Genomic DNA, 19,735 nt, shown 5'->3' on the forward strand with positions numbered 1-19,735 from the left:
GAAATGTTCAATATGCAAATGAGCAACATATCACGTGTTCCACTTATCGATCTCAGTGTAACTAAATCTGAGTCAGAACAATGAATGTATCGCAGAAGTGAAAACAAATTCAGTTCATTCGGGTTAAACATATGGCCTAATAAGTGAAATGCATTTTATATGCAAATGAGTAGTAATCAACATGTCATGTCCTTTTGAACCTTTGCACAACTAAATCTAGATATGACTAGTGTATTTTGATGTTTGCTCCCCAGGGAGTTGAGTGGTATCATATTAGGTCCAGTGACCAGGGGTAATAATAATTGAAAAGTGATTTAATCCATGAACTTGTGGATACGTGCGCTCTATATAAGAACCCATTATTATTATTATTGTTTTGATGTTTGTTTAATTTCAGTGCATTTGGGGTGTAATGTATGACCCAATTACAACTGATCCAATGAGCAAATAATCATTACTTCATGCTCATTAAACTTGTAACATAACTGAAAGCACAACTAGCATATCTTAGAAGTCTGCTCATTTAACTCTCAGCCTAAGTAAATCTATGTTTTACCAATGTCCCCAGTAGTATGATTAGACTTTGTGCATTTTGCTTTGATATATAGAAGTTAATTCAATATGCAAATGACCCAGTATCATGCGTCGTGATCATTTAACTTTCATCAGTTCATAGCAACCTAAATGTCATGAATGTACGTGAAATGTCCAATCAGATCCACTGCATTAGCTGTGATTTATTGCTTAAATATCCATTATATATGCCCCCTAAAGACCTTATACCCAATGTATGCCCCCATAAAGGGCTAATAACCTATAGATGTAGTTTTAAAGACCTTATACCCATTATATGCCCCTATGAAGACCTAATGGTCTACTTTTCTCAGAGCATCTAGAAAAACTTTATTTGCACTATGCATGGTTGGAAATGTACAAATTTCATGTTGTTAACCCTTGAAGGCAGACAAAGGAATTGTCCAGAGTTCACTGGTGTGACATGTCAGCCAGCATGGTTAGTGCACCATACTGAAAATTTTGTCATTGGCAACTGCAGCATGGCAAAGTGTTCCTGAAAATTCCATCGATACCAACAGGCTATATGCTACAACAGTGGTGCAATGCAAAGAAAGTACAACCCCCCACCCCCCCCCCCCACCACCACCACCACCACCCACCAAGCACAGATGAAAAGTTTTGGTTTTGTTGTACGTCAGGTTATCCATAGACAGTAGCTACTGTCTATTGGTTATCCGACTGTCAGTCTTTCAAACTGAAAACTATGAAATCTATACCATGAGACAAGCGAAACAAAATTGGTTTGGAATATTTTAATTACCACTTTCTGTTCGAGTAACTTGGACGACACAGTTTCAACAGTTCTTCAGGAACACAAAACTTCAATACAGCACAGCTGATGTTTTTGAGGAGAATCGAATACACTGTATAGGTTACAGAGCACTTTCGATGGAGCTGGTGTGACTCAGATTTGAAAGGTCAGAGGTCAATGGGAAACTCAAAACCAGTATGATTGAGACTTAGAAAGTTACACTGGCAAACAATTCGACTGACAGGATGTTATACATTATGTGTTTGATATTCTAGCATGTATAATATCACCACATAAATAATACAACATTATGACCGTGACAGGGCATAGGTCACAACAGTGTCAGCATTGAAACCTATGCTTGAATGAAGTAATCCTGGTCTTATTGTGTCATGTTTCACGGCCTCACTGCACGTTTGTCCTTCAAAGGATATGGTAAAGTTGCTGATATAATTTCTCACTATAAAGCAGAGAAAGCTCCGTATGTCCTGTGTGAATTGTCACAAAAAATACAAGTAAGGGGGTAAAGTGAAAGGCAAAATTTGGGTGAAAGTTTTTCTGTTTGATCTAGGTCGATATGATTATTTAGTGCTCTCTAACATGTTGACTTTCTCGTTGAGCTGCAGCTGTGTGCTGACAAGATTGGATAAATACACAACCATCAGAAGGTCCTGAAAGAAAACAAGATTTTCACTGTTACATAGGGTTTTTTGTGTAGTCTTAAATTGTCTGACACCACACAGTAAGTGAGGCTACCCACAATTCCCCATGATTTGTTCACTCAGATATTTTTTGCTAAAGGCTCTTTCAATTTTATCAGTTTCTTAACAATTTTAACTTGCAATTAAGTTCAGGATTATTTTTTAAAACTATGTTCCAAAATTATTGATAATGTTTAAAATTCAAGAGTAACTTGAATGAGAAGTCGATGTTTGGAGGTGCTAAAAATTGCACACTTTTCAAGATAAAGTTATCAGCAACTAAGATGGTCTCATCATACCACCTGTCAGAAATGCAAATTTCCTTTGTTACGAACATTAAAAAAAATCAATACCCTTTCTTTTGCCAACACAGATGGAACTTATTCCCTTAGTTTCCTTGAAAATGTTGTGTATGGCTGTCAAAAATCTATGTAGACAAAATTACAAAATTGCTACAGTTATCTCCTCCACGGAAAAGGGGTTGATCTTCTCATTATTCACAGTGAGAAATCAGAAAATTATTATTATCAGAACTATGTTGCCAGAATTTTGAAATATGGACCAAGTTGTTCTGTGTACAGAAGAAATATGCTCCAGTTCAGTGAGTGATCTCCGTGTGTATAGATCACGGAGAATTGTGGGTAGCCTCACTTACTGTGCACCATTTGGTTAGATAGAGATTGGTTGGCTTCATGACATTTTCTGAACACATAATAAAGCTGGGTTTGAACACCTCATCTACCATGCATGTTAGAATTTGTATAATTTCAACTGTGGAGATGGACCATTTGCATATCGCATTAACCCTTTGCACCCTGACCCCCTGGTACTCTATGACGTCATCGGATAATCCTGTCCGAGCCGGGTTCAAAGGGTTAATTAAATCATGTGTCAGAGATAGCCGTCTTCTGTCATTGAGATATGCATATCTGAAAACCTAAAATAGTGCCTTATTTTACAGAATCATGGTTGTCTATGGGACAGAAATTTTCCCTTATTCTGTAAGTTCATATTTCACCACCATGTCATGTTGGTTAAAACTGGTGAAGCATAACATGTATAGCATTTCTACCAGAAATTGACGAAGTGAAGGCCCCTGAAAACATAGATACCGTAAATATGATCTTTATGGACTAAAGCTGCTATAACAGACACAGCCCAGTGAGTGACATACCTAATGTTTCTTTTGCTCTAGACCACTTTTCACAGACTCTGCAGACAGAGAAGTGATACTGTCTGGCAGGAAACAGGTTCAGTTTGCAGAGCAATCATTTATTTTGTATTGACATGACAGTGGTAAATCTGTAGAGAATTCACAGTGGGGGTTTAGTTATGCTACCCACCTTCATGTTGTTGTTCAGCATTTCTTCAAATTCATGTGCTTCAAGTTGTGGTACTGTATTCACCAAGTCTAGAAGATGTCTGCCGATTGTGTTGTCTGGAGTAACCTGACTGGACTGCATGACAAACACCACAAAACAAGATCATCAAAACTATATCAACTGTTTGTTAATCTCTGTTGTTTAATCAAATTATGACGGTGATCACTCAGCAAAACCTGGATGAACAGCTTCTAAAATGGATGAGAAGCTGTTTTAACTATTTCATCAAATTTTGTTCTTTCTATCTTTGCTGTAAAGCTTATCAACACCTTCCTTCTTTAGCTTGTGTTACCTTAGCATTTTACTGACTGTCTTCATACACCCTCTCACCACAATGGTTTAACCAAAACCTTTTTGTTATCAATGGCGATTGTGGACCTGTTCACAGAGAATTAGGGTTGGACAGCTTGAACCCCTCAGTGTAAATGAAGATTGGGAGGATACTGATAGGGACTTGTCTGTGACATGATAAATGTACATAGATACAAAAGGCTTGGAATTCTCAAGTGTTCGAATACTGACATACATTGGTCAGATTTATCCATTTGTGAGGGTGATGCTGGGAAGAGGGAGGGACACTGCCAAGTGCAAAGTCACTTACCAAGACACCATCAACGTACGCGATGACAATACCCAGCATTTCTTGAAGTTTAGTGGCTGATTTGCTCACATGCTCGATGTCACTTACTACGTCGACATTGCGACGACCCGCCACCAAACCCTCAATTAACATGTCAACTGAGAATCAGAAAAAAACAGACGGCAATTATGACTTGTTTTACGTGCAAAGAGTTACAATGACTGTAATCAATACTGTAAAATCCCTATCAATTCGACCTGAAAAAAAAATAATTACGATTTTAAATGGTTGCATTGCTGGAAAATTAACAAAGAAACATATAAAGGTGACTTCCCTGAAGTCCCGCCTTAGACATTCTGTGCTGTACATTGTATTGTTCTGTGTATTTTATCCAAAATAATATGTTCAAAACAGCTTGTCATGATTTGCTGGTCGAATAGTTTGTGATTGAGAAAGTCCAAATGTCCATCTGTGGTCGAATAAATAAGGGTAAAATAAAACTACGTGTTGAGCAAAGAATATGGTGGTCGAATCAATAGAATGGTTTTTATGATATTCAAAAATGTTTAACTCTGACTACCGATATTTTACCCACTAAACTTAGATTGACTGACTGGTAAAACCTTCTATGGAGACATTATATTTAACATGCACATGAAAGGTACAGTTCTAAATTCATCAAGACAGAGAAAAGATAATTTCCACCCTCACAATTTTATTCCTTTTTGAAATAGACTATGCACAGAGATGAAAAAATCTTGGCAGTTGTATGGGCCATTTTATAGGTTCTGGAAAATACAGTATAACTCTTCATCATGTTTTCTTTTAATGCCATCATATCAGCATATTAAGAATTCCGTTACCTGGTGACACGAAATGCATTTAAAATTTGAAATCGTAAAAAATGCAATCCCATCAATCTCTCCTATCATGATCACAAATCACCAGTACATGTAATGTATATGTATACATAATTTGAACAGAGAAAAGTTTTGCATGCACAGGACAGAACAAACAAACTACTTACCTGCCACTTTTTCAGGTTCATAAAACGCTACTTCTACCGAAACTGGAGTAAAGATAACACCCTGAGTCTTCCCTGGTACACCCATGGTTTGACTGCAGAGAAAAAAACAATGCATTATGAACTTCACTGGGTTTTACATGACGCGCATTTCTGCGTCCTTTACGCATAAAACCGGACCAGGACCCCTCAAAAACTAAACTACGCGTCCCTTCGGACGCAGAAATATCTGTTGCTGGTGTATATCTCGCGAAGCCGCTGAACACGTAAAACACATCCCAGTAAACCTTACCGACCCCATACTTTAATAGAATGCTCCGTAGTGCATTGGCCTCCACTGTTTGATGACCAATGGTACCCGCGGAAACAAATTTTCAAATGTAAACTGATTCTTAATTGGTCGATTTCTTGTTTGCGGCGATCAATACATGTTTATATGCATCATGGCGGGTCGTGTCAAATACCCAAAACAAGCCGATCTGCGAAAGTTTTTCGACAGCCGCAGCAACCAGCACGATGTAGGTTTGGTCGAGGCCGAAACAGCAGCTACGCCATGCGATACTGATACATCAGATCCCCGGCCAAGTCAGCAAAATTACGAACATTCAACAGAAGTTGGCTCAATAGATTTAAATGGCTTCAATATTCTGAAGAGCGAAACGTCATGGAATGCGATGTATGTTTGAAATCGAATGTTACATGCCCGTTCACGGAAGGTTGTTCTAATTTTCAACATTCAACTCTCACTCGTCATCAGGACTCGAAAAGTCATCTCACAAGTGTTAAAATCCTAAGCTTGAGGTCACAATTTACTACCGCTCGCAAATCTGCAGAGGACCGGCAGGTGCAGGGTAAACGAACTCGAGGCGTACGCTGCACAATTACGTACTGTTTATCTGATCGCTAAACGTGACCTTCCATGCGATGTATTCACTGACATCATGCATCTACAGAATCTGAACGGCTTAGACATTGAATATTACAAACTTCCGCAGATAGTTATGGAGTTTGAAGAGTGTATTCAACGTGTGATCGAGAAGTCCCTGATTGATAGCATACATGCAAGTGATTTCATCGGTATAATGTTGGATGAGACTTGTGACAATACATAACCGTCATAAGAAACTTGCCATATGTTTGATATATTCAGAATGGCGAGGCGAATGTTTCTTTCCTCGGTAACCAGCAAATTGCCACTGCTGCAGGGATCGAAAACGCCTTGATTGAATTTTGACTAGGAAAGAAATCTGTGACGCGGCCGTAGACAAAATAATATATGGACTGGGAACAGACGGGGCGGCCGTAATGACCGGTCGTTTGAACGGGTTGGGTGCAAAATTAAAAGCCAGAAATCCCAACCTTGTTCAAGTGCATTGTGTTGCACATCGATTGAATCTTGCTGCTTCTCAAGCAGGCAAAAATATTGAATATTGCAAAGAATATCATAATATAATCCATTCATTGTATAAATACTTTAATGACTCTAGTGTGAGATATGACAAACTTAGAGAAATTCAAACTCTGTTGAATGGAAAGGCGAAACAAATTACTGAGCCTACATCTGTTCGCTGGTTGTCGGTTGAATCAGCTGTCAAGATGATTTTCATCAGTTTTGAGCCAATTGCTGCTTGGCACTTGCAAGTGACAAAAAAGGGGAAAGGCTGATGGGCTGTTGAATTTGTCTCCAATTCATTGTTTCTGCTATTCACTCCCTATTGATTGATGTCCTTACTGTGATTGGAATTTTGAGCCTTACATTTCAGAAAGATTCTGTCAACCTATCCCATATCAAAAAAAGTGTTCAGTCTATTAGGGACACATTGAATACAATGACTAATGATTCACACACTGTCAGAGAAGTCTTTAATGATTTGGGTGATGTTCCTGGCAATGGTCAGAAAAACACATACAAAAACATTAAAATCACTTACAATCAGCCACTCAGACAGAGCTTCTGTAGTGTACGAGAAAATTATATCAACAAACTACTGCAGAATTTAGATTGCAGATTTCCAGATGATGAGATGCATATTCTGGAATGTTTTGATGTAATTCTAAACCCACACAGATATCCTGAAAATTTGGCCAACCTACCTGACTATGGGGTCAACCAGCTTGATCAACTGTTGAATCATCATAACAATACACCAGGTATTGATGCTGATAGAGCTAGGGCACACTTTCTTGTTTACAAACACTTCACAAGATCTCATAGGGACGCACTGAATTTTGATATGTATATCAAGCTGTTGCTAACTGATTTTACAGAGGAGTATCCTGATCTTGCCATTCTTGCTAAAATTGCTCTTTTCATACCAGTGTCCTCTGCCCCATGTGAGAGGGGCTTTTCAGTACAAAATGCCATCAAACAGAGGGCACGAAATAGACTCAATCCTCAAAGGCTTAATAGACTAATGTTCATCAAACTGGTTGGCCCCATCACAGATGATTTTGACTTCATAAACAATGCTAGGTTATTTGCTGAAGGAGCTGCTGGCAGAGTGTGAACTCAACCTACTGGACTTGCTGGGTGAGTGCCATTTCAGAGTATGAAATTACTTACCTTCTTGTCAATTTGACAAATTTGAATACTTGTTCAAATTTCACAACTTTGTGAACTTGTCATTAAAGTTATGAGATCATTTCAATTATGAATAGTGTTCTTTGAATTGATCAATGAGGGACCTCAGTATGAACTAGAATTTTCATGTAAGAATAATTTTAAGAAATGCACAACCATTTGCCGTGTGTTATAACACTAACTGAACACAGTGAAGACCATGGCATGGATAAACAATAAAATATTCTTTTGAAATAAATTGGGACCCCCATATTTTGATGTAGGACTCCCATTTTCTAACACCAGGGGTCCCAGGGACTCTCAAAAGTAAAAAGTGATGTAAAACCCTGCTTCAGGTAAAATGACAATGCAACATGTGCAACACATGTAACTGAAATAAATATCGTCTCTATATCTATTGTACAATTGGGAATGATAGCATTTCCCTCTCTGGAAAACTTTTCTGTGATGGTGATGGTAACTACATGTATATATTTCGTTTTCTCCTATTCATACAATATATCTTGATCAGAAGGTAGTTTGTTTACGTGGATCAAAATATGATCATTGACAGAGTTCTCTCAACTTTTGTGTAAATAGAAATTAAACAGACGGCAAAACCCCAGAAGTCAACAAGACAAAAGTATATGCTCTGTTCCAAAGCAATATTTCTACTTGCTTCAGGTTGTCAACATTGTACAGTCACGTTTCTTTAAAACTAAAAAGTTGACCAAGCCACCAATATTTTCCCCAACACACTGAGAGATGTACCACAAGAAAATAGCCAAAAAATAGACATGGATACAAAACTTGATCTAACTTGTAAACTTTGATATACGAAGAGATTCCTATCAGTACCTTTGCCATCCCTTTATTGAAATTTTGCCGTCTCGAAGTGTTGTGTCCACTGTCATGTGAACCGGGTTGCTGCATTCTCTGTTGTAATATTCATGGATTAGCACAGAGTGCTCTGTGATGTCGTTACCTGTAGCGTACCTGGAAATCAAAGACAACAGTTTATCAGTGGCTATCAAAGCTCATCATAATTTTAAGTTTTCTTTACATATTTGCAATCTGTAAAAGAAATCATAGTTGATGGTGAGATCACTGCAAGTATCAGTGTACATACTAGGAGTATATACTATGTATCACTACAGCTATACTTCTTCAAATTAAAGCTGCCTTCATTACAGAAATGTTAATGATTTTGATGATACCTAAAATGAAAGGTTTACACTTTGGCTTATTGCTGTACTTAAGAAACTCGAAACAATTCTTTTTCACGATCCACAATATAACTACAGAGTCACCATACTCAGGGCTGTCAATTATAGCCGGTCACCGGCGGCAAATCGCCGTCTGACACAGGTCTTGCCGCCGCCTGTTTTCCCTATTCAAGGCCTGCAATAACCTTTACATACGTCATGCTTTCCCAATTCTACCGTTGGCCGCGCTGTGCTACAGAGGCGCAGCCCCTAAGGCTCGTTGGTAGCCGATTTCTGATTGGTTTCAATCGGTACTGTCAAAAAGCTTTGCGTGTTCTGATTGGTTTTCGGACGTACACGATCGTACGAAAAGAACGACAGCCACGTTGGATTTATGGGTCCAAAAAAAGACCCCGAGAGGCTTACACTAGCTCTGGATATAAAAGTAATGTTCATATTTGTAAATCATTTTATATTCCTGAGGAATTTCAGTGATCGGGGTTTCAATCCATCAATGGTATAGCATGCAATGTAGATTTCACGCCGCGTCTGAGCAAAATACCATAGCATTACGTGTATTTAGCAACTGGAATTTTTGATTTGTTTTCCCGTTTGCAGATCGTGAACGCTCTTTACAATCAGTAAGAATCGTTTACTCGGCCCAAAAAAAACTTTGTGGGGATTGACATAATTTTTAGTGAGTTTTGACTACCACTGAATTTGTTTGCACCAAGCCGCCGTTCTGTGAAATGTATTCTTACCGTAGTACATGCTGTGTACTGTGGTTGTTTCGAAGGCCCGAGTATTGAAGTTCGATAAATATTTTCAGACATCCGAAATCTTTCCTCAAAAGCAAATATCGGTATTCCAATCCTTCAAAATCATTTACCAAGACCAACATTTTTTAATGTTTAGGGCAATCACAAACTTTGGCTAGGTTTGACTATATACTTTTGCGGTATCTTGCACGTACGGCGGTAAACCATGTTTGAATATGGATATATCATGCATGTAGTGAGCCGACCCACTTGGCCAGCGTGGGTTTCGACAAAACTCGGACTACTGTGAAGGATATCAGAATAGATAGTCATCAGGGGAAAAGATTTGATTGTATACTTTCACGCGCAAGGATTTACTACGTAAACAAATCAGCATATTCTCAATCTTGTCGATTGAGAGGCCTACGGACAACGAAGCCACGCAATTTCATTAGCGGATGTAAACTTGAGTATGTAATTGTTTGTATGACGTAGCGTCTACTCAAATTGTCTCTGGTAGTGGTCTCGTATTACCCCATTACATTTGTAAATGTTCACACTGGAAATTCATAGCCGGTAACTCTGAGGAGAGGTCTTGAAACAGACAAAATAAAATTACAGCAGTATCAACCAGATGTAAATCGGAATTTTTTGTCGTGACGTTATGACATCAGTTTTGCAGTGGGGACAAGATTTTTTTAAATTCTAATACGATTAGCTGTTTTTGAATGGGAACGTATTACAATTATTGAATTACTTTCTGCAGATGTTGTTTCTTAAGAAATAGTTTCTGCAGGTGTTGTTTCTAAAGCTACATCTGAAGAAATAGTTTTTGCAGATGTACTTTCTGAAGCTACTGTTTCATCAGCCTGAGATATTGAGGTATTGTCAGCTGGTACTGCTCTACAAGCCTTGGGCTTGGATGAGTACTTCAGTGATTCTGATTATGGTTCAGATTATGATCTTTATTAAGCAGGTTGTAATTCAACAGAATTTATATGCAAATAATAATAACCTGGTGTATCAATAAACATATAAACTCTGAAATACTTCTGTTTGTCTTTCATAATTTATTTCACAAGATTCAATTTCATGTTACTTTTGATACTTCAGTTATAATAAACTTGACAGTAAAATGCCCTCAAAAGTGCCACCACAGGCCACCAATTGAAGATGAATAATTAGAAAAGCTTCAGCTTCAGGAGGGGGGACACCCCCCTCCTGGCCTCCCCCGCGTGCGCTTGCGCGCACGCCTTGCTCCGCTTCGCTCCGCACGAGGCTGTACCCTCCTGTTCTTTCACTTGTACCCTTCTATTCTGAAAAACATTGACAGCCCTGCATACTGGATCAGAGGACCAGACTGCCTAAAATAAATAGATATCTGTAGCTGTAAAGTTGTCTAATTCTTTGTATTTCACATACAGTAATTTTATCTGCGAGGTACAAAAGCAAGAATTACGGGATTTTGAGAGTCACATAATCTGCCCTGGCTTTTTATATAATTGTTTGTCACAATACTCACCAGCCGACAATGGTTTCATTGGGATTCACTCTCTTGTGTAATTCATACATGTTCCTTGCAAATTCCATATCAACAGCCACCTATCAATGAAAGACTTACTTATTACTGTACTTATTCAAGTCTCAAAACAAGGCACCAACCAAAATTTGCTAAGTCTTTCATGACAATGTCAGAGACAAACACAGGACACACTTTTCCAACTCTTCAGTGAAGAAGTTCCTTTTGCTTGTATGGCATTACTGAAGTGCTCAAGCATGTTAAATCAAAGTGCAAATATGAAAGATCATTTGTCAGATTTCTCCATTTACACATCACTTAAATAGCTTGCATGTGATGGTTCACACACTAAATGCAGAAGAGCAGTTTGGCTAAGATCAGCTGTTGAGTTTCTGTGAGAATCAAACACTAACGACAACTTACTTCATCTTCCGACTCATTGTGAGGTACAGAGAAACAGTTTGTTACTTCAACCACACCATGTATATTTGTTCCTGTAAACAGACAAGACAAGCTTATGTGAGTCCATGAATGTCCTACATGTATGACAGTGGACATATGCAGCAGCTACAGTACTAAGACTCCTTCTGTACCCTTATCACTCACAGCTTACGAAGAAAACCCTGCACCACAATGGACTTGGTCCCGGTGCCTGTATGACAAACTTGCACCAGAACAATAAGAGCCGTCGCATTTACTTTCGGTACTACTGCTGTTTAAGATATTAAATTTTGAAGATTGAAATAAGGGAAATTAAATGTAATAACGTTTAAAGGCTCATTCAGTTGGCATGTTTTACATTTTACATGCATTCTGTTTCTGTATCTCACCTTGGTATGGCCACTTTGTTGCTATTGACACAAATCAGCCAAAATTGAATCATTTCTAAGGGCTTACGTTTGACTCAGAACATCATCCACCTCTTGGACATAAGAGGGCCGTTCACATTAGCCAAAAAAGACTAGGCCCTTGTCCTAGCCAGGTTCGTGGCCGACCAAAAAACAGGTGTGAACGCCACTGTCCGGACAATTTCTGTCCTAGTCGAGAGGGGTGGTTTGTGGCCGACCCAGGTCTCTGGCCGAGCAGTGAACAGCGTATGTGAACGCGTTTTGTCCGACTCAGGTCCCAGTTGACGCCCTCTGTAGCTGACATGTATTATAGTCTTTGACCTATTAGACAATTCAGTATCATTTTAGACATGGCGAGTCGAGGAGTCAACTGGGCTACGGAAGAAATCAAGTGTCTTTTAGGCATTTGGAACGAAGATATGGTGAAAAATCTGATGGACGACACGTCGAGGGATCGAATCGCGTACAATATCATCTCACAGCATTTGTCAGAGCATGGGTTTGATCGTAGCCCAGATCAATGCAAACGTAAGATGAAACATTTGAAGTCCGAATTCAAAAAAGTTTCTGATAGGACAAGCGGTCGGGGAAGAAAGAACTGTATGTTTTACGAAGAACTTAGCCAGATTATGGGCAGCAGACCTGCAGTAAATCCCGCTGCAGGCTCAGTTGTGGACAGTTACAGTTTAGGCTAGACGGTTAGCTAGACACTACCAAATGATCTAGGCTAGGACAGCGTTGAACGTAATGTGAACGCGGACAAAGATTACCTTATCTTCTCACATTCTGCCGGATTAGTTCTGGCCGGCCCTGGGCCTAGATGTGAACCCCATACTCTTATAAGATACTCTTAAGATACTTTAAGATACTCTTATCATCTCATAATGCAAATACACCGAGGAAACTTAGGAGGTTTTTTTATGCCACAAAACTCAGATATGACACTATAAACAATTTTATCTACTGCTTTGCTGTCTTCTGTACATTTCTAGCGACCAGTCTGTAATTTACGTTTATTGATTTGTACATTTTGGCCAGAGGCCATCAGTACTGAAATAAACTTATCTATTTATCTATCAAGCACCATCTATGGCACTTTGGCAATCCAAGTAAATTATTATGGTGGAGAATATATTAGCACTTGTTCGGGAACTGGTCAATTGGACCCCATGCTGATTGGACCCAAGTCAATTGACACAAAGATAGAGATAGAGATTATTTAATCATTTTACATTTTGTTGGTCAGCTAACATCCGGTATCACTGACCGGCATTAAAAACACTGTGACAAAGACTTGTATTGCATGGTTTGTCATTCCAGTCTCTGGTCTTTATATAATTGTGGAATGAAATTCACTTTGACAGTGCTAGTACTCGGAGACTGCAATCCGGCCCACAGTGCTAAACAGTGAAGTACAGTACGTACGGTACATTTGCATGGCGTACTTTGGGAGCCAAGGCTGACACACGGTGGTCGTCTAAAACAGTGAATTGCTAGCGAATTCCAAACATAAAACTACGTATACTAAACCAAAGCGATGCTCGAATAGATTGTATGAGTTCATAATTTGGTAAAACCTCGCGGAAAGTCACAGGGTCCAATTGACTTGGGTCCAATCGGCATAGGGTCCAATTGACTAGATCCGCAGTGTTCCATTGCTGTTGTGACTCACATGTAGACAAGTTGTTGTGGCAATGGGTTTGCACTAGCTGCAAAATTGTAGCTCTACGGTGAGGCGGTCGGTGAGTTTTGGTTTTTGCGACCTCGCTCACCAGTAGAGCTACAATGCCGAAGGCCCTGTAGCATACAAAATAAGCGCGCCACACATGGTGCCAACCAACTTCCCGTAATGGCGGCTCCCAGAAACACGCTCAATGTTTATGGAACGCGATCGACGTGTCTGTGCTAATACCAAACCCCATAAACGACAAAGTTAGTGTAGTATAGTGTTTAGTCTTCAGTAGTGATAAATCAGTACGACCAAATGCAGTAAATATGTGGGATTTTACATGAAAATGCCGCACCATATGTGGCGCGCTTATTTTGTATGCTATAGGGCCTTCGGCATTGTAGCTCTACTGGTGAGCGAGGTCGCAAAAACCAAAACTCACCGACCGCCTCACCGTAGAGCTACAATTTTGCAGCTAGGTTTGCACAGGCCCTGGTACACGGTGGTGTCAGGTTCTTGGATATTTAGGACACAATAAAATGTTCTCAAATAAAACAAAGGAACACACTCAATGACAATACTTGACCCTAGAAAAGTATTTTACTTGGTATGTTGGCAATACACAGGCGTCAATCACCATATATATACATGGTCAATTGACAGCTTCGAAGCACAGGCGTGATGTTTTCTGGGTAGTTTCTATGAGTGTAGTTTATGCTACGTTCCGTTGTTCTCTTCCGTAGCCTAATCACGATTAGGCTACGGAAGAGAACAACGGAACGTAGCATAAACTACACTCATAGAAACTACCCAGAAAACATCACGCCTGTGCTTCGAAGCCAACAATCAAGATCACATCAAGCGGTTCACTTTATGGCCAATATTGGTCATTAAATCATGTCACAGGATCTCCGATTGAGGTTTACGTGGCCATGGATGTAATAAAAGCGACGTAGGCAAATGTGACCAGAACTTCACCATCAAGGCACAACCATTTCGTATACTCTCCCATGCACGGACCTACATGACAGCACCACAGACTCTCAGAGAGTTCGAGCAGCATCCACCAAAATCATCATGTGGATCAGGTTGATCGGACGACTCGGACATATCGTATAAATTTCACGTGTCGCAGGATGAATATTATTCGGAGGATTCTCTTCACCTAACTACCTACCTAACAAAGTGCCGATCACCCTTTTGGCATCTTCGTTTCTTCGCTCGTAAGAATCGCATATGCTGAAGAAAACAACTGGATGCACATGGCACCTTTTCGGTGAGGTTTCCGCCATTTTGTGAAGAGAGGTACTGACCCTAACGTTATATTTCTAGCTTGTCTTTTCCTTTGTGGGTTTCTGTATTGAATTCACCAATATTACAAGGAAAATAAATGAAAAAACTAGAATGGTAATTAAAAGAACTTCTAAATTTAAATTCTGAGTATATGTTCAACAGTACATTGTTTTTAATAAATCTTAATCTGAATCTCTACACTGTAAATCAGTAAATGATAATTGCAGTAAATCTCGCGATAGCGCTTCCTTAATTTCACGAAATTAGATATTAGTGTGAAATAACACAGGTTTGTATCTGTCATGCCAATTTTTATACTAAATTTATCATCCTTAACTCAAGTCAACCTTATAAATCCCATTAAGAGCGTGATTAGATAAACATACCAAACGAGATTTCATTCTCCAATCAGAGACACCGTTATATGTGTTCTTGGGTCTGTCACCAAGGGGACCACACAGTTTACACGGCAGGCACAGCGAATCAAAACAAGGGCAGGTACACTGTGATTCGTATACCTGTACAAAACAGGGCAGGAATCGACAGAAAACTGCGTCCATTTTACACATTACCGATCACTTTACCTTGGATTACAATATTTAATCAACATGGCAACACATTTTAGCGCAAACCAGGTAAGACATGAAGCCGAAAACAACGCGGGCTCTAATTTCAGAACACAGACTGATTGGGAGAGCCCCGTCCAAAGTCTCATATATTTCCAGCTACATTTAGTATTGTAAACACGACTCAAATTTGATAAGAGAATACTTTTCTCACGATATCTTGGTGCGGAATTATTTGAAAACGGGTTTCTCATTTCCGCTAGCCTCAGAAGAATTGAATCACATTTACAACATGCAATGTCGAAAAAATAACTTACATGAAAATATACTAATTTTTTGGAAGTTGTTAACAGTTCTGGCTTGCTTATGACACCGTTCTGAAAACATGGTAAGGCAGAGGCAGAAGATCACCACTACTTTCGTGTGAAAAGAGTTTTGAAAACTGCAGAAATTGGAAGAAGATTTTTTAAGAATGCCTTCAGCAAGGTTTCATACATTAATTTGTTATTCTTATTTGCATTCACAGTATGAAGATGCATTTGGGTCGAAAAAATTACAAAACTGGACAGTTCCACACACATATAAAGAGGTGAGTACATCATACATAGAAAAAAATCTCCGCTGTCAACCAACGAATTCTTTTCAAGGTCAAACTTGTGATATACTGAAATGTGATCCAGCTACATGAGTATGACGCCACTTTTGTCATTCACATAAAATTTTTGTTAGCTAGGGTCTGCATTCATTATTTGTCATACTACTTTTTGGCACTCTGATATAAATCTTGCACATTTGAATCAGCTGACTGCATATTGAAATAATTGGGCTAACAACTTACTGCTGTGAATATTTAGAACACCTTCCGATATAGGTGTACAGTAAAACCTGTGTCTACACCGAACCCTACAGGGACTGAGGATTTTGTTCGGTTTGGAGAGGTGTTTGGTTTATAGAGGTCCTTTTAATACAGAGTTTCTATTGGAATGGGACTTGGAAAAGGGTTCATTATTGACAGGTTTCCAGTTTAAACAGGGTTTGGTTTAGAGAGGTTTCACTGTACATATGACTGTAGCAAAAATTTAGTCTACCATTTTTTTGGAGTCCGAATCCATCACTTCATCAATCCATTCATTCACTCATTCCTTCATTGATCTACAATAGCGCTATTTGCAGTTACATTTTTATCTCTTAATTTAGCTGCACGCATGTGACATTGGACCCTGCTGCTTGAAATGTTAACTGAAATTTCTCAGTGTTGCGCGTACTTGGCTGTTTTTGCAGCTTATATGTCTTTCAGTGTTCACTGTAACATTAGCAGTCACCTATTACATTGTATTTTTGTCGTACTTGGATGCGTAATTTCAAAAAAATAAATCAAAATTGGCAGACAAATATTTATTGCTGCATATTAATGAAAGAATGAGATGATTTGCAAACAACCCTATTGAACTCCTTGACACTATGGCACAATTCTTCCAAGCCAAGTGGAGGCATTTGATTCTTTTCTTTTTTTTAAATTTACATATGTACACTTAAGTGGCAGATAACAGCTATGTAATTTCAATTTCAGTACCATGATTTGCCACTTATCAAATGCAAACAAAATATATGCGTCCTGTATTGTGCAGTGATTCATCAGAAATAACATGTTTGATCGCAGTTGTGGAACTAGCAGTGATACATTTTCATGAAATTTCACACAGAAAAAACTCAAAGATTTAAAGTACCTCTAATTCTGACAAGGTCAATCAGTGGCTTTTAAAGCATATAATTCCTTACAACTGTGATTGATTCTCTTTCCTTGTCAAAGAACCCATGAAGTTGCTCTAACTGTAATTCAAAGCATGATGAAAGACTGTGATGACATTACCATGTTTTTGTGAAGGACAGTTAGAAAGCCTGTAAATTTTCATGGGATTTGCCAATCATTCAATTTGAATTTCTCATTTAAGGTATTATGCACCTCGAAAGTGAAAGACTTAAACTTTTGCTCAAACTTTCCCAAAGGATTCTTTCGACCATTTCAAAATCAAGAATAAAAACTGGGGTTCACTGTGCAAATTTTGGTACTAAAGAAACAAATAACCAAAGATTTACCGATATTTAAAATTCAAAATGGCCGCTATCCCTGTGTTAACTCTATGGAGAAAAATAAAATTTTCGAATTTCAAACAAACTAAGTGAGTAAAAAGTTTTCTTACACCAAGAGCTTTAAAATGAACACCCACAAGGGGTATATCAGAAAAGAATTGCAAAAGTTTGAGAGTCCGAATATCTGTACCTGAGGCGTGATCTACCTTTAAATCACAACAATATATGGAGACCTGACAGACATGCAACAGGATTGCCATACAGAATATTTCTTAATCTGTTTACACTACATACATGTAGGTGTTTCCAGATAAGTATGTGCAGTCACATGTTATGATATTTATAAATGGTGACAAATTCTCCTCATTTGATCACAGAGACCATCATCTCTAGAAGGGTACACACAAATCATCGCAAATGACAGAGGTCATCTACTGCCAGGCGCACCAAGGTCAAAGGAGTCGCCATGGGGTAGCTTTGTCGGAACCTGGGACATGCCCAAGAAGATCCCTGGAAACGTGACCACCTACATGGCAAGATCCGACAAAGCCATCGAGCAGATTGAAACGACAAAGTTTGATCATGAACTCCAAATGCAGGAGGCTGTAGCGCCACCAAGGTCTTGTGAGAAGGTATGAACGCTGTGTGTAGTGTAATCACCATATATTTGTGACACAATTTTTGAATATAGACTGACGAGAAAGACACAGCAGGTTTGTAGAGTACTGAGCCTTAAGGTGGTATTGCCCTTAACATAATATATTTTGTTCAAAATCATTTTTTTTTGCAAAATTTTGTACAATTTTCATGAACTTTCTAACCCAAGACTAAAATACTGATTGGGTGCACCTTTAAGCATGAAAAGCACTTGTTAGTTAGGTGAGAGTGAGGTGTAAATTGATGCAGTTTTATGCAAATCAATCATTTCTTGTCTTCTTTTTCTACCATTTTCAACATTTCAAAAACAATTCACTCCACTCTGGCTGGGTTAAATTTTGTGAAATTACGTTCTTTAAATACTATGTAACAAAAAAAATTCTTGGCACTAAATTTCTTACATGTCGAGGGAGAGTCATTCTATTTTTTTTTATCATGATTTTAATAACTTTATAAATATTAGTCTTGCAACCCCTGCCATTTAACAACAAAATTGTTATTGTTTGTATAAACTCTAGTTTCAAACGAGATATGAAGTTTTTGACTTCATATAATTTTCATCATCAATACCAAAATCAATAAATAAGTTGACTGGCCTGTTCACCCCTTTCCCATGTAAACATGTCCACAATCACTATTGACAAATATGAGTTTGGGCCAAACCACAGTGGTGAAAGGGTTATAAGGGGTTGGCACAATTATTGTTTCAACTGCAGCCTTTATTTGCCCAATAGTGCAGGGTTGCTCATAGTGCACAACATGTTCTGTATCACGTTCAGTTTACTCGTATTTACGCACTTGTTGCTTTCTTTGTAGGCCACTTCACCTGTTCCTGCAGCCGAACTCGAAGAAGCCAAACCGCCCAGCAGAACAGGCAGCGCCCTCGCAAGTCCACAGCCAGAATGAAAAAAAATAACAAACCACACCACTCACTCACAGCACAATATCAGAGACACTTTATGAATTTTGTGAACATCTAGTCAACTAAATAAACACTAAAACAATATCTATTGAAAGATAAACAGTGGTATGGTTGGTGACTTTGTCCTTTACTAAATCTTGCCAACAAAGATTGTCGGAGTTAAAGAACTACGGCCAATCAGCAGACTGTTTGTACACTACCCAACACCATGTGAATCATCTGCATTATCTATGTAATCATCATTCTTTCTTACTCAATCATGGATTTTTTTTTTGGTCATATTTTAGTAAATTTTGAGCAAATAATTATGTTGTATGGTTGTCTTCATTGAACCACAGACCTCAAGAAACTCAAGGGTCTATAATTGAACTTGCCTTGTGAGTTAACCCTTTCACCCCAGTTCCCTGCGTACAGGTCCAACTTTACCATAGAAAACAATGGATTTGGGACAAACCATGGTGGTGAAAGGGTTAAAGTGGATGTCCTAACCTACCAGTACATACAGCCTAACAGCTAAACAACCCGAAGAGCACAGTACAAACAAAACCATGTGCAAAAACGTGCACAGAAATATATGTATTTCCATATATGTTTGAACACTTAAGTTTGTTTGTACCGGCCATCACACACACG

At 38.7% G+C, this 19,735-nt stretch overlaps 3 protein-coding genes across 3 annotated transcripts in view; 1 reads left to right on the top strand and 2 right to left on the bottom strand.

The window, feature by feature from the left end:
• LOC139129573 (hormone-sensitive lipase-like) overlaps positions 1-19,735 on the bottom strand; it is a 377,850-nt gene that overhangs the window by 234,347 nt on the left and 123,768 nt on the right. The window lies entirely within an intron of this gene.
• On the bottom strand, positions 1,314-14,881 carry LOC139129572 (eukaryotic translation initiation factor 3 subunit F-like). Its single transcript, XM_070695215.1, has 8 exons — positions 14,751-14,881; positions 11,480-11,550; positions 11,060-11,139; positions 8,433-8,570; positions 5,018-5,109; positions 4,012-4,148; positions 3,372-3,485; positions 1,314-1,998 (listed from the first exon to the last, which is right to left on the bottom strand). Exons 1-8 carry the CDS (start codon positions 14,863-14,865, stop codon positions 1,909-1,911), a joined length of 837 nt encoding a protein of 278 aa, XP_070551316.1. The 5' UTR covers positions 14,866-14,881; the 3' UTR covers positions 1,314-1,908.
• On the top strand, positions 15,301-19,407 carry LOC139129575 (protein Flattop homolog). The gene is made up of 4 exons (XM_070695219.1): positions 15,301-15,501; positions 15,959-16,021; positions 17,901-18,155; positions 18,997-19,407. Exons 1-4 carry the CDS (start codon positions 15,475-15,477, stop codon positions 19,084-19,086), a joined length of 435 nt encoding a protein of 144 aa, XP_070551320.1. The 5' UTR covers positions 15,301-15,474; the 3' UTR covers positions 19,087-19,407.

Source organism: Ptychodera flava, chromosome 3, assembly GCF_041260155.1.
Source record: "Ptychodera flava strain L36383 chromosome 3, AS_Pfla_20210202, whole genome shotgun sequence".
NCBI classification, from domain to species: domain Eukaryota; kingdom Metazoa; phylum Hemichordata; class Enteropneusta; family Ptychoderidae; genus Ptychodera; species Ptychodera flava.